Below are 15241 nucleotides of genomic sequence, written 5' to 3' on the forward strand. Positions count from 1 at the left end.
TTCTTTTTTATGGCTGTATAGTATTCCATGGTGTATATGTACCACTTTTCTTTATCCAGTCTACCGTGGATGGGCATCGAAGTACCTTTAAAGTACTGCTTCATTTCATTCTAATAGGGATATAGAAATATTACACCTCTTTTATAGATGAGGAGGAAATAGACACAAAGCAATTATATCACCATCACTTTCATCAGCATTGAGCTGATGTGGCATACTGGATAGGTACTACATTAAGTATGGTGACATGTATTACCATATTTAATCCTAATAGCTCCATGAGCCTAAGAATATATCATCCTTAATTTACAAGTGGGTACATGAGACCAAAATAGTGTATAGTCACACTGTCATAAAGAGGCAGAGCCAGGATTAGAACCAAGGTCCTCTGTCTCCTGAGTCAGTGCATAAAACCACTGCTAGGTCACCAGTCTTACTGTTAAAGACATGGGAGCTGGAAACAAGATTCACTGACATCTGGTGACTCGTCCTACCTCTTTTTTATTATCTCATGACAATGGCAAAGATTTTAGAATTTAAGGATATTTGAGGATGTCTACTACCTGTCTGGATCCAGAAAATACATTCTGATAAGGTCAACTATAAACCCAACATCTTAGATTTGGCAGTTCTGAAAATATCAATATTCTCTTGGGTACAGGTGGTAACTATAAACTCAGGTTCAGGAACTAAAATTCTCCTTTACCTTGTCCTGAGGGTGTTAGTGGAGACCGATGCTGCTTACCATGGTGAAGTGCTCCCTGCAGCAGACCATGCAGATACTCTCAGTCTCATCTGGTACCCACTGATGCCTGGCAGGGGGTGTTGCTGGGGGCACAAATTCCAGTGGGGTCTGGGTTGGTGGGAAACTCCTTTCCTTTAGACTGGGGGAATGTACAATGGAGATACCTGGGAGGCAGAGCCAGAGGTCAGAGTAAAAGGTAATCAATATACCAGCTTATAGATGAAGAGGGAATGATAGAATTTCACCATTTTACAAAGCCTTATTGAAAGAATAGATCCAGTTAATGATCATCAGTGGCTGGCTATGTCATAAAAGAGAGACAACTGAACATTGTATGTGCCTCCTGATGGACATGTACACCACCTGCTATCAAGTAAACTTACTAAAAAATGTTATGCCTGAATCAAGTCCAATTTCTAGATCTAACTACCAGTGTCCTGGAAATTCCGAGGACAAAGATGCAGATTGCCACAGGAAGGCAGTCAACAAAATCCAGCATGTGGGAAGTTCCAGGGGAAAAATGGCTAGTCTCCACAAATTAAAGAGAGGTAGGGTGGATAAACAAGAAAAGAGGCAGGGAACCTATTGATTAAAGGTGTTAAGAGGCCAGCCAGTACAATGGCTCATGCTAGTAATCGCAGCACTTTGGGAGGCTGAGGCAGGAGAATCACTGGAGGCCAAGAGTTCAAAACCAGCCTGGGCAACATAGCAAGACTCCATCTATACAAAAGAAAAAAATTCAATGGTTAGCCAGGCATGCTGGTGTGTGCTTGTAGTCCCAGCTACCAGTGAGGTTGAGGTGGGAGGATTGTTCTAGCTCAGGAGTTCATGATCATACTACTATACTCTGGCCTGGGTGACAGAGGGAGACTATCTCTAAAAAGAAAAAAAAAGAGATTTAAGAGAAATTTCACCAAATGCCAAGCCAGGTATGGATATTATTTAGATCTTGAGTCTAGAACAACCAACTATAAAAAAATCTTTATGAGACAGCTGGAGTAATCTGAATACTGACTTGATATTTGAGAATAAGGAATTATTATTGTTTCTAGATGTGATAATGATATTATGGCTTTGTTTTATGAAAATCCTTACCTTTCAGAGATTTATCCTGAAATATTTATAAATGAAATGATACGATATCTGGGATTTGTTTCAAAATACTCTTGTAGAATGATGTGGGGGTATAGAAGAGACAAGAATGGTCATGATGAGATGATAATTATTTTAACTGGCTAACAAGAATTGAGGCATTCTTTGTACTAATCTCTCTTTTGTGATTGCAAATTTTCCATAATAAGAAAGCTCATATAGGCTCGGTGCAGATTATGCCTGTAATCCCAACACTTTGGCAGGCCAAGGTCGGAGGATCACTTGAGTTCGGGAGCTCGACCAACCTAGGTAACAAAGCAAAATCCTGTCTCTACAAAAAATAAAATAATTAACCAGACAACGGTGGTGTGTGCCTATAGTCATAGCTACTTGAGAAGCTGAGGCTGGAGGAACTGACCTGCAGTCAGCTCTGATGGCACCACTGCACTCTAGCCTGGGCAACAGAGTGAGATCCTGTCTCCAAACAAAACAAAACAAAACAAAACAAAACAAAACAAAAAGCTCTCTCACACACACACCAAAGTTGCTCAGGCTGCCTTATGCAGATGCATGTAGCTGCTCATATACTTGCAAGGCTGAGCCCTCCCCTCAGCTCAGCTGGTTATCATGAAGCATGGCTAATTCTCAAAGTATGTCCAAAAAATGCCACAGTCTGCTTTATGATATGTAAAGAGACTTCTTATCACTTAGCAGAGCAATGTTGGCTGGTCACAGAAAAAGAGAGCTGTTAAACATAGTGACTCTTAGTAGCATTCAGAAGAGATCTTAGAATCCTGCTCCTTCGACCATTTGGCAAAACAAAACACTTGGCTGAGCTTCTTTTGAGAGTAGGCCACTGTGTAGGGGCTGGAGACCAGGGGACTGGAGTGGTGATGAAAAAGGTGACCAAGACATGGCTGAGGCCTTCAAGGAGCTTGTGCTTTGTGTGTGACAGTATGAACTTAAGGGCTAAGTACAGTCAATCCTCATTAATAGCAGGTTGCATATTTGTGAACTTGCTTATTCGTTAATATTTGTAACCTCAAAAACAATATTCATCTTCCTTTCGTGGTCATTTGGAAACACATGCAGTAGTGAAAATTTTGTCACCCAACACTCAACTCTCAGATTCCCGGCTGAGGTTGTTTCGACCTTTATACAACAGTGACCTGGCCGGGCATGGTGGCTCATGCCTATAATCCCAGCACTTTGGGAAGCCAAGGCAGGTGGATCACCTAAGGCCAGAAGTTTGAGACCAGTCCGGCTAACATAGTGAAACCCCATCTCTACTGAAAACACAAAAATTAGCTGGGTGTGGTAGTACACGCCTTTAATCCCAGCTACTCAGAGGCTGAGGCAGGAGAATTGCTTGAACCCAGGAGGTGGAGGTTGCAGTGAGCTGAGATTGCGCCACTGCACTCCACCCTGAGTGACAGGCGAGACTCCATCACAAAAACAAAAACAAAAACAGAAAACAACAGTTACCAGAAGATAGAGATGGTAGGGACAGTGCGGGGTAGTGCAAGAAGCTCAGTGCTGGGGCTAGTTGGATGAATCCCAATTCTGGGACCTGTTAGTGGGGGTGGCCTCAGGCAAGTCACTTACCACTTCTGAACCTCTTTTGTAGAAAAAGAGAAATAGAATTGCCTAGGATGAGTTATTTTTAGGATTTAAGATTACCATTTATGTGAGATATGTGTATACACGTACATATTTCCCCTAGGAGCAAGAGTTCTGGATTTGTTACTTCAGTGTGGAGACTTTTATAGATATACTGCCATAAATAACAAGAATTTACTGTATGTTGAATTTTTTTGGGATATATAAAGCTGAAATGAACTAAGATAAAAAATTAATAATGTTGTAACTGAACTTTCTGAAAGACAGAATAAGGCAAGACTGAGCTGAAAAATGTTAGTGAATAATCAGAGCCAGTTCTTACCAGGAGAAGCAGGAGGGAACTCTGCTGATGGTGATCTAGGGAGGGTCTCGGGATCTGAAGCCTGGTGGACAATTTCCTGGAGATGAATCACAGAATCTGTAGAGAGAGAAAATGCTGACAAAATATGGTTCCACCATAAGCACTTGATTCACCACCCTAGGCATTTAGAACAAAGGTCTGTTGGCTTTTCTGCTTGTCATTTCATGACTCTACTAGGTATTAAGAGAATGGAGGAGGGCTGGGCGCGGTGGCTCACGCCTGTAATCCCAGCACTTTGGGAGGCCGAGGCGGGTGGATCATGAGGTCAAGAGATCAAGACCATCCTGGTCAACATGGTGAAACCCCGTCTCTACTAAAAATACAAAAATTAGCTGGGCATGGTGGCGCGTGCCTGTAATCCCAGCTACTCAGGAGGCTGAGGCAGGAGAATTGCCTGAACCCAGGAGGCGGAGGTTGCGGTGAACCGAGATTGCGCCATTGCACCCCAGCCTGGGTAACAAGAGCGAAACTCCGTCTCAAAAAAAAAAAAAAAAAAGAGAGAATGGAAGAAGTACCTCTAAGCCCATAGCATGCATGTTTCTTAAACTCCTCAAAATACACACCATGTTTAGGCATATAATGAAATGGACACTAGGATTTTACAAAATAAATATAAAAATGCCCAGGAGGAAGTGGAAGACGTTGAAATGATGCCCCTGGAGAGTAGGGAGTAAGAAAAAAGAGCTGGCTGCCAACATCAGTCCGTACTTCAGTTTCTTCATTGTAGAAGAGGCTGAGTCAGCTCACATATAAGTGATATCTGATGTGATCCTGGGAATAAGGCATACTCTCAATACCAAATGATGGCACTGAAGAGCCCACTACATCAAGGCCAGACAGAGACCATTTCCAGCCTATTTTGTTTTTCAAACCTTTATGTTATTATGCATGCAGTGGTCATCTACAACTTTTTAATTCTGGCCATTATTCTACTTCCTCCAAGACCAAGATCTCTTCTGTATAATAAAGAGCTCTCTGTCCTGAAATGTATTCGTTCACTCTAGATTAACCCAAAATATTAAAAAGGGATAAAATTAAAACTAAGAATGTAGCATGGCATTTCTTTCTCCATGCAGAATCTCCTTCCAGGATGCTAGCAGTTACCTGATCGTTTCTCCCTCTGAGGGTATGGGAAGTCCAGAGCTTTCTCTGCATATCTGGAAAGCAGCGAGTCAACCTCATCCATTGTGAAGCCAATCTCCTGCCCAACCAGCAGCTGCTGCAGAGTCTGCACAGCCACAGTGGCCCAATCCACCTTCATGTTCATAAGCAGCTGCTCCAGCATGAGCAGGGGGTTAGAGGACAAGTGGGAGTAGCTAGCCCGGTGCTGCTCAGGCAGGGTCAGCAGAATCTGTTTGTGGGATAGATCCACAGAGTAAAAAACAGTACACAAATTTCAAACTCAAGATTCTCAGTGGAAAGGGGAAGGGTGCATGAGAACAAAGGCGCATAGCCAGCTACTGAAATGGACTTGTGGTCTTTTAGGAAGCAAGGCTGAGCTCCCCACTAAATTTTGCAGATGGTGATTGAGAAGTACTCCAAGTACCTTCACCAGATGAGGGGTTAGTAAACTTTTTCTATAAAGGATCAGAGAGTACTCAACCATCCAGCTCTGCATGTACCTTGAAAGCAGCCACAGGTAAACATGTAAATGATAGTTGCACCTGTGTTCCAATAACACGTGCTTTACACAAACAGGCTGGGAACTAGATTTGGCCCATAGGTGGTAGCCTGCTGATCCTTGGCCTAGACTCCTCCAGGTATGGTTGAACTCTCCCTGACCCTTAATGCCACCATTCTGTTTATCTGAGGCTTTACTCAGAATGAGAAATACAAGGTGGTGTTAGTGTCTGACGAAACCTGGCACCTCCTATGTCCTACAGGTAAATGATGACTCTAAATTCACCTTAGAGGTCGCAGTCACTAGGTTTGAAATACATTCACTGACTCTGCTCACTGCCAATTTTCAAGGGTTCCCCTACTTAACTACAGCACATTGAGTGCATCTTGTTAAGGAACATGTTATGTAGCTTAACTCTTAGTAAGTGGGTAAGTGGTTATATTTATGGCTCTCCTAGTACTCATTTTATTTGTTGGGGAGTATATAGGACTGCCAGACAGAATAATTAGATGAATGCCAGAGGGTCCTAGCTCTCCTCAAACTCTGCTTCACTGGATTACCTTTTTCTAGCTGGCAGTTTCTTCTACTAAAGTCTCCAAGGTTATACATCAATGGTAAGAACTTATTATGTCATCTAATTACACACACAACTAACCCTCTTCCACTAGCACAGACAAATTTATCAAGCAGTTGTTTTAAATCCTCACATCAGAAGCCCTTTGGAAGATATCCAGTCCCTATCCCAAGACCAGTCTTAATTGATCTGGGGTAGAGGTGAATAACCTGTTTTTTTTTTTTTTTTTTTTTTTTAAAGTCCAGGTAATTCTAATATATTGTTAGAATTGAGAAGCACTGGTATAGCAGATGCCACGGAAACCATAAAGGCAACTTAAGAGGACCAGGTAGAATTCACAATGGAGGCAGGACAGGAAGACAATGACAAGTCCTGAGAGACTCAACTAAGAGAGAATACAGCGGGCTGCTAGGGTAAAGATTTCATACAGCACCAGCTGGGGATGGCAGGTGCCTGGCCAAAGAGCCATTGAAAAGGCAAGTTCTAAAGAGGAGCTATGCTTGCAGTCTCTCCCTCAGGCATGCCTTCCCAACACCCCCTTTTCCTCCTTACCTTGGATCCCACATACAGCGCCTGGATTTCACGGTGTCGGACAATAGTCAATTGTCCATAGAAGTGGGTGGTGAGGTAGTTGGCCAAGAAGTGAGAAGTGGCCAAGCTAGTGTGCTGGTCGAGGGATTGCTCTGTGACTTCAAGGCACATGGTGGGGTCAGGGATTCTTTGCAGGAGCTATTGTTGAAGGGTAGAGGAGGAAGGTGAGGCCTGCAGAAGAGCTCTTAGACCAGCCTTGTTTTGTTTGAGAAAGGAATATTTAGGTTTACTCATTTTGGACTAACCCTTTCTCTACGTTCATTTTTTTTTTAACCACCTCTGTAGTTTCCCAAATGCCATGGCTTTGACAGGACCAGAATTCAGCAGAATTCTGGACCTAGCTGCCCCATCTGGCACTTAGTGCAAGGCTAGGCCCCTTCTGCTCAAGATGACTATAAGCAGCTCCTGAAAAACCCAAAGGAGCAGATCTGAGATTGCAAGGGATTCAACATGAAAATAAAGCCACCTGATTTGACTAACCTTGTCCCACCCTAGAAGAAAAATGGAAAGAACTGGGGGCTTACTTGCAGAGCCTTTTCATGATCTCTTCTTTCTAGAAGGTGGAGAAGATGCTTTTGATGTAGGCTGATTAAATGTTCTCTTGGAATAGGGTACAGGCAGCCCCACTCCTCACACAGCTCATACTCCTGGAAGGAAACACACATGCTTCCAATCTCTTTAAATGACTGCCTGATTCTTCTCAGCAGTCTTGAGTCTACAAAACCCCAGGAATGTTTATAAGTGCTGATGGGAACCTCACTATGATGAGAATCATTGAAGCAGGCTTATTGTTCATATCACTTTCCTCTTAGCTCTACTTTAAAAAAAAAAGCAGATAACATGTGGCAACAGACACTTGGTGTCATCCCTGGGGAGATTCTAAGGAAGTGGGAAAGACTGAAAAGACTGTTCAAAGGACATAGCACCTGCTCGGCTCTGACTGTTGCTAATAAGAATGGGCAGACCCAATATTGTCAGACTTTTAAGTTACAAAAATTTTTTTAAATCATAAAATTTCTGCATTTTAAAATTTTGGCAATAAAGTCAGTATAAAAAAAATAAAAATTCTGCAGACCAATACTATAAAGACCAAATAAACATGTTGGTGGTTGGATTCCGCCCATGTTCCTCTTCACACCACCTCCCAACCCCAATTTGTGAACTGTAGATGAAGCTTCAGAGAATAGAATTCCTGGGGCTTTGTTCAAATATTCCCACATGGTGGTGCCTGGAATGTACTCCCCACAACCCTGCCTAGGACTGCCTTCTTCAGGATGCTTCCTTGTTTCTCAGGCTATGTTAGGTGCCCTGTGTGTGCTCCCAGAATCTGGGCTTACTTCTGTCATTTGTATATTATGTTGCAGTCACCAAGGCATGCATCATATATCACCCCCTCCCCAAAATGTGAGCCACTCCAGAGCAAGGACAGCTTAACTATTTTTGTTTCAACACCATCTAGCACAGTGATTGGCAAATAATAGGCATGCAATAAGTATTTCCTCAATGAACATTTGAATAAGCATCCACAGTCAGCTTCTCAAAAGGCAGACAAAAATCCTACTTAGCACTTGAAAGTCCAATAAACACATGAACAGATATTCAAATTTATTAGTAATCAGTAAATTAAAACAACAATGAGATGCCATCTTATTACAAACAGTGAAAAAAGTTGGACAATATAAAAAGGTAACAAGGGTCCAGGCACAGTGGCTCATGCCTGTAATCCTAGCACTTTGGGAGGCCAAGGTGGGTGGATCACTTGAGGTCAGGAGGTTGAAACCAGCCTGACCAACATGGTGAAACCCTGTCGCTATTAAAAATACAAAAAAATTGTCTCTCGGCCTTAGCGCCATTTTTTTTGGAAACCTCTGTGCCATGAGAGCCAAGTGGAGGAAGAAACAAATGTGTAGCTGAAGCGCAAAAGAAGAAAGATGAGGCAGAGGTCCAAGTAAACCACTAGCTTGTTGCACCATGGAGGCCACAGGAGCAGAAACATGGGATGCCAGACGCTGGGGATGCTGGTACAAGTTGTGGGACTGCATGCTACTGTCTAGAGCTTGTCTCAATGGATCTAGAACTTCATTGCCATCTGATCGCCGATCACCTGTAAGACCCAGCTTGCTCATAACCAAAACTGCCCATGTTGGTCCTTTGCCCTGGACCTGTGACATTCTGGACTATTTCTGTGTTTACTCGTGGCCGAGTGTAACAACCATAAAATAAATCACCTCTTCTGCTGTCTTAGCTGAAGAATTAAAAAAAAAAAAAAAAAAAAAAAAAAATTAGCCAGGCGTGGTGGTGGGTGCCTGTAATCCCAGCTAGTTGGGTGGCTAAGTCAGGAGAATCACTTGAACCTGGGAGGCGGAGGTTGCAGTGAGCCAAGATCGCACCACTGTATTCCAGCCTGGGTGACAGAGCAAGACTCTGTCAAAAAAAAAAAAAAAATAATAATAATAATAGTAATAAAAATAATAAAAACGTGACAAGGTTATGGAATGACAGGAACTGCAAGTGGAAGTGTAACTGGAGTGAGTGTTTTGAAGAGCAAGTTGGTAATATCCTAGCAAATGAATGATGACCCAGCAATTCCACTTTGAGGAGTACATTCTATACCTAATGCATACAGTGTAGAAAATCTCAGGTATGAACATAGGGTGATAATACAAAAGAGTCAATTGTATTATTTTCTATACTTATCTAGATTTTGGCAAATTTCACAATAAAAAACAATGTAGTACAGTTATTTTTTTAAAAAGTGAACACTGACATGCAGAAAGGGGTCTATACCGCCAGCTAAGGGGTTGTAACTCTGAAAGGAGCATGAACAGGAACACCTCCCAGGAAAATGGTACCTGTGCTTCTAGAATCATGTTCATGACAGTTGATGGGTCCTCAATACAACAGCTCCTCAAAGTCTGCCAGTCACACCATGCTGGAGGAGACTGCAAACCCAGAATCTAAGGAAAGACAGGAATATCCGTCAAACCACACTACAGCTTCTCCTTCCATGAACAAGTCACTGGCATGCCCACAGATGGGCCATCCCTAGATCTCTGCCCCAAAGGCAGGCTGTCAGAACTTGCCAGAAAAGAGAGCAAATTGAGCAAAGTTTAGACAGCAGAATGAACCTATCCAGGAAGAACAAGCAGGGAGTGAAGGCTGAATATGGAGGTCAGGACTGGGCCTTTCACTAGTGAAGACAGTGCTCCCATGCTTCACAAATTGTTCTGGGGTCACCTGTCCCATGCTCCTCCATCTCAAAACTCCACTCAGCATATTCTTCTGGCTTGAATACTCTGTGAGATCACCTTTCATACAGCATTTTAGTTCTGCATAAAAACTGCCAAGGAAGAATGAAAAGAAACCTTTTTTCACCTGCCATTTTCACGAGGTAGGGCTCGTGGATTCTGTCTGCTCCAAGTATATGAGGGAAAATTAGCATCTATTTTATACTTTTTATATAGCTGTGCTTCCTAAATTTGTCCCTATAAGCTTCTTGAGCTTGAACATAACAAATATCCCAGAAGAATCTTTCACTTTTGAAATTGTCACCTTCATGCATCTTTTCAAAATAGCTCTTGGAATTCTGCTGAAATTTAAAACAACCTTTATAGAAGATATAATATACAAAAACGTACATGAAGCTCAAATAGATGTGAAAAAGCTTTTCTGGACTGTAATACACAATTCCAATGTGAATTTTGTTATTCTTACCCTCACTTGATGCAAATATATTTAAAATCATGGGAATAAGTAACATAGGAACCAGCTTGGAGGCCTCCCTGCTGTTTACCTAAGAACTGAAGCCAGATGCAAAGCAAAACTCAGGCCTATATTTTTTGTTTCTTAAAGTCTCCCATCACATGAGAATAGGTTGGGGTTGATCACAGAGTGAGAAGCCCGTTTCCTTTCTCTTGATGCTAGGGCCCATACCTTCTGATACACCTGCAGCTCCGCCAGCTTCCTCTGCAGCTCACACTTTAGTCCTTCTTGGACAGCTGTGTCTGATATGCAATAGGCCAGAATCTCCAGACATGACTCCAGAGGCCACCTGTCCACAAACTGTAGGGCCAGCTGACTTCTCAGAGATGCATCCTTCACAGGAAACAGGTATTGCCAACCTTCTTTGTCTATAAGACAAAAAAGAAACTCAGAGGCAGTAAGCATGGCACCTGAAGAGCTCAAGAGTCCAGGTTACTTCTTGAGAAAGGGCTTTCTTCAATTTCATAAAACAGGAGCTTGGATGATCCTTAAGATGCATGTGATCTAACTAGTTTTTATACTTGGAACCATTATATGACAAGGAAAATGCTGTATCTCTACCCTTTATTTCTCTTTCTGTAAACCTGATAATAGTCACAAGACTTTCAGAGGGAAGAGAAGGAAATAGGAAGGAAGGAAGGAAGGAAGAAAGGAAGGAAGGACGGACGGACGGACGGACAGACGGATAGACGAGATGAAGCTCTCCATGTTTTGTCATGCTGAACATATTGGACTGTTTCAGACTCACCTTGTCAGGGAAAATTTCCTTTTCCCTATACTTTCCAACCTGTGCCATACATAACCACTTGAAAGTTATTCCAGGTAGACTAGTTTCACTCCCTGGATATTCTCTGTCATCATGACTTAGATCTCTCTCTTCCACACCCATCTCACAGATCTGATCTTGGAGATACAAAGAACAGACTCCAAGCAATTAAGACCACATGGCCAGTCAGTGGATTTCTCCACTTTTTCAGGGATAGATTTTCTCCTTTCCAAAGGAGCCAAGCCTCCTACCCAAAAGTCATTCCCTACATTACACCCAACTCTTGGGACAACACTACTAGAAATCCTAGTAGTAGAAATCCTAGAAGAAATCCTAGTAGAAATCCTAGTAGTGTTGTAGCTCATTGGCTTTCCACTCTGGTCACACGTCAAAATCTTCTGGGGAGCTTTCAAAGCAGTGGTCATCAAACAGACCCACAATCTGCTTTTATAATAAAGTTTTATTAGAATACAGCCATGCTCATTTCTTTATATATTGACTCTGGCTGCTTTCATACTATACTGGAGGAGCTGGGTAGTTATAAGCAAGACTGTGGCTTACAAAGTCCTTTATAGAAAAAATTTGCTGATCCCTATTTCAAAGTAAACACTTGCCTGAGCTCCATCCTGGGCCTCCAGGGGTGGGGCCCAAACATTTGTAGTCTATAGAATTTCACTAGACTTGTGATATACAGTATTGAGGAAATTGATTATGAGGGCGGTAAAGTCAGATAGACTTGGGTTCTAAGCTCTACTCCACCACTTACCAGCCTGGATAAGTTTCCTAACACCTCTGAACCTTGGTCTCCTCTTAATAACATGAGATTATGGTAGGACTTTTCTCTGGAGTTACCGTGAGGATTAAATGTGATGATTACACCCAGTGAATGCCAAATATTACCACTAGGGGAAAAGGGAGGCATAGCATTTTGCTCACCACATGCCACAGCACAGCTCAGGATTGCATCCTTTATGCTGCTCAAATCGTCCACATCTCGCCCATACACTTCAGTGAGCTGAAGGGCCCGGGACCAGTCTCTGGCCACCAAGGATTCCTCGAAAGCATCAGTCAGTACATCTAGGGCAATGGGAGAATGTAGACCCAGGAGAACGGTAGAAAGACCAGCCCAACCACAGAGATTCATAGCCAGACTCTGATCCTGCTGAGAGGACCCTTGCAGGGGCCCCCAGGTGGCCAGGAGAAAGGCCTCAAGCAGAGGGAATTGTTCAAGAAGGCGCTCACACTCCTGGGCTACCTGCTCTGCAGCTAGAGGCACCTCCCTGCGGCCACGAAGTTCCTTCCAGGATAAGCTGGGCTTGCTGACCTTTAACCTCGGGGAAGCCCCCAGGCAAGCCACCAATGCCAGGAGCTTTGAGCGAGACTTAAGAAAGGCCAAGGTGGAGGAGGTGAGCGCTGGGAATGATGAGTCCCTTGGGGAAGAGTAGGGCTTTCTTTCTGATGTGGGGTTCTCGGTTGGCCTCGGGGAGCTCTGCGTAGAAAGTGGGAGGTCATCCAGGCAGTGGGAGGCGTGCAGCTGGGCCAGAGTACCGAGGCAAGTCAGGAGGGAGGAGGTCTGCTGGCTTTGCCGGTATGAGCAAAGAGCAAGGGGCTCACAGCAGCAGCCAACGATGACCTGCGGCACACTTAGGCTGAGATTCTCTTGGGCCAGAAGGGCTGCCAGTCTGGAAGGGGAGAAGCAGAAGGCATACGACGCCTGAATACATAGGCATTATTATACAATCTTACAATTTCTTTATGCTTACATGAGCAAATGTAAATAAAAGTTTCTAATTATTATACTCTTTTTTAAAAACACAAAAAGTAGCCTATTAGACATACTCCTTTGCCCTTTGTGTTTTCACTGAACACATCTGGAAGATCTATCCACATCCCTCTACAGAGAGGACCCTCTTTAGTTTTTTAGTTGCATAGTATTCCATTATATAGATGAACCACAATTTAACTATGCTTCTATTAGTGGACAATGAGTTTTCTGATCTGTTGTTACTATATGCAAGGCTGCAATGAAATGATTTTGCACAAAAATCACTTATCATATGTATAATAAAGCTGTAGGATAAATTCCCCAATGTGGATTGCTAAATCAAAGGGCATATGAATTTGCAATTTTAATAAATATTGACAAACTGCCTTCCTGCAGAGGCTGTACAAATTTATGTCCCACTGGCAATCTCTGAGAATGCTGTTTTCCTACAGTCTAACCAAGTATCATGTTATCGAAGTTTTGCATTTTTGCCTATTCATAAAGTACAGATTCACCCATTTCATACTTAACAATATAACTGCTAGAAGTATCAATAGAAAAAGAAGAAAACAAGACACATTACATTTTCACAGAGTTGTTAAGATAAAAGATTAAGTCTGGAAGAAATCCTCACTCTCTGTACTAACCCCAAGCACAACTGCACTGAGCCCCTGGCTATCTTGATGAAATAATCAGGAAGGCCCATGGCTGACTTGCATGGAGGTGGCTCCTACCTCTCTGGGGGAACTTGTCTCTCAAACAGGAGATGTGACACCAGCTGGGAAGAGCTCTGTTGCAGCAGAACAAAGGGATTTCCTACCTTGACCTCCACATGATCTGCAAAGGTAAAGAATATGATCATTGTTTGCACCACTGATTGCAAGAGTTCAGAGCCCTGTTTCCCAGAATCAAGAAAAAAGTACAGTGTCAAAATGAAGACAATATTGACAGCCTTCTGTTAATTCATTCTAGGTAAAAGGTATTCTCAGCATGAACCTGACCATAAGTTTATCTATATCTTACCACTGTTCTAAAGACTTCCAACCCCAGATGAACTTCAGTGGGCAGGTCTAACCATGGACAGATAACTCCTGCTCTCTTCAACCTGACTGAAGTGCATGCAGTACTCACTCTGCGGGCTTAGGAAAGAATCTGGTACTCAGAGACTTGATTCCTCTGCTGGGCCCTCAAATCCAGAGTGGACCACAGGTCTGACAGAGATCTATTTTTGAGTCACTAATTCCATGAAAATTGAGTACTCCTATGTGCTATACAATTAAACTAGCACAAGATGAATAAAATAGACAGAGATGGGGCCAGGCACAGTGGCTCACGCCTGTAATCTTAGCACTTTGGAGGCTGAGGTGGGCGGATCACGACGTCAGGAGTTTGAGACCAGCCTGGCTAATATGGTGAAACCTTGTTTCTACTAAAAATACAAAAATTAGCCGGGCGTGGTGGCGCACACCTGTAGTCCTAGCTACTCAGGAGGCTGAGGCAGAAGAATCACTTGAACCTGGGAGGCGGAGGTTGCAGTGAGCTGAGATCATGCCACTGCACTCCAGCCTGGGCAACAGAGTGAGACTCTGTGGCAAAAAAAAAAAAAAGTCAGAGATGAATAAGAGAGGAGGACCTTACAAATCTAGTGTTCTTGGCTGCTGCTGTTATCTAGAGCCTTTTAATCGTGCATCTTTTCTCTTCCTTGCCCTGAACACTAGAAAGCCTGCCATGAATCTATTGCCTCTTTCTTGCTACCTACCAGGCTCAGAGCTCAAACTTCGAAGGAGAACTGCAGCAAGCGTGCTACAGTAACTGAAGAAGGTGCCCAAGTAGTCCGTCTGCCTGCTGCCTGCTGGGGTCTGTTTGCCCAGGTTCTTCTGGAGAAGCTGAGTCTGGATCTGCACAGGGTGGGCCTCTGCTTCTGAAGGTTTCTGAGCTGCCTGTTCCACCAGGGAAGAGAGTGGAGGAGTCCTGGGCTCTGAGAGGAGGATGGCAGGAGAAAGGACACAGGCTTCAGTCTGTGCGTCCAGCTCTGGGTCAATTTCTAACTGGATATGTGAACTGGGCCTACTATACACTGCCTGGGGCATCTGACAGCCGCCTGGACACTATACTTACAAGGCAAATATAAATTTGTAAGTCAGTCACTTAGGTGATTCTCAGCCAGGAAGAGCTTTGAGTCTGGAGTATATAAAATTACTCTGGGGTGTATAGTTCTATTTTTACCCTTGTTTCTAGGGTGGAACAGCTTTATGAAGAACACAGCCATCTTTTGGGGAAGGGTTCATCAATATTTACTGAGCACCTGCTGGCTGTATTTCTCATTCATTGTGAGAAAAATGTA

The 15241-nt window shown here is 43.2% G+C and overlaps 1 protein-coding gene across 3 annotated transcripts in view; it reads right to left on the reverse strand.

The window, feature by feature from the left end:
- ZFYVE26 (zinc finger FYVE-type containing 26) overlaps nt 1-15241 on the reverse strand; it is a 67313-nt gene that overhangs the window by 24140 nt on the left and 27932 nt on the right. For all 3 annotated transcript variants that reach the window (XM_064374977.1, XM_064374979.1, XM_064374978.1), the window contains 10 exons: nt 14657-14875; nt 13632-13734; nt 12069-12814; nt 10538-10734; nt 9457-9561; nt 7129-7251; nt 6566-6742; nt 4923-5169; nt 3780-3875; nt 746-909 (listed from right to left, as the gene is read on the reverse strand). In XM_064374977.1, the coding sequence (XP_064231047.1) occupies nt 746-909; nt 3780-3875; nt 4923-5169; nt 6566-6742; nt 7129-7251; nt 9457-9561; nt 10538-10734; nt 12069-12814; nt 13632-13734; nt 14657-14875 (2177 nt within the window). The remainder of the gene's footprint in view (nt 1-745; nt 910-3779; nt 3876-4922; nt 5170-6565; nt 6743-7128; nt 7252-9456; nt 9562-10537; nt 10735-12068; nt 12815-13631; nt 13735-14656; nt 14876-15241) is intronic.

Source organism: Aotus nancymaae, unplaced genomic scaffold (assembly GCF_030222135.1).
Source record: "Aotus nancymaae isolate 86718 unplaced genomic scaffold, 86718_ANA_hifiasm-v0.15.2.pri h1tg000011l, whole genome shotgun sequence".
In the NCBI taxonomy this organism is placed as follows: Eukaryota; Metazoa; Chordata; class Mammalia; order Primates; family Aotidae; genus Aotus; species Aotus nancymaae.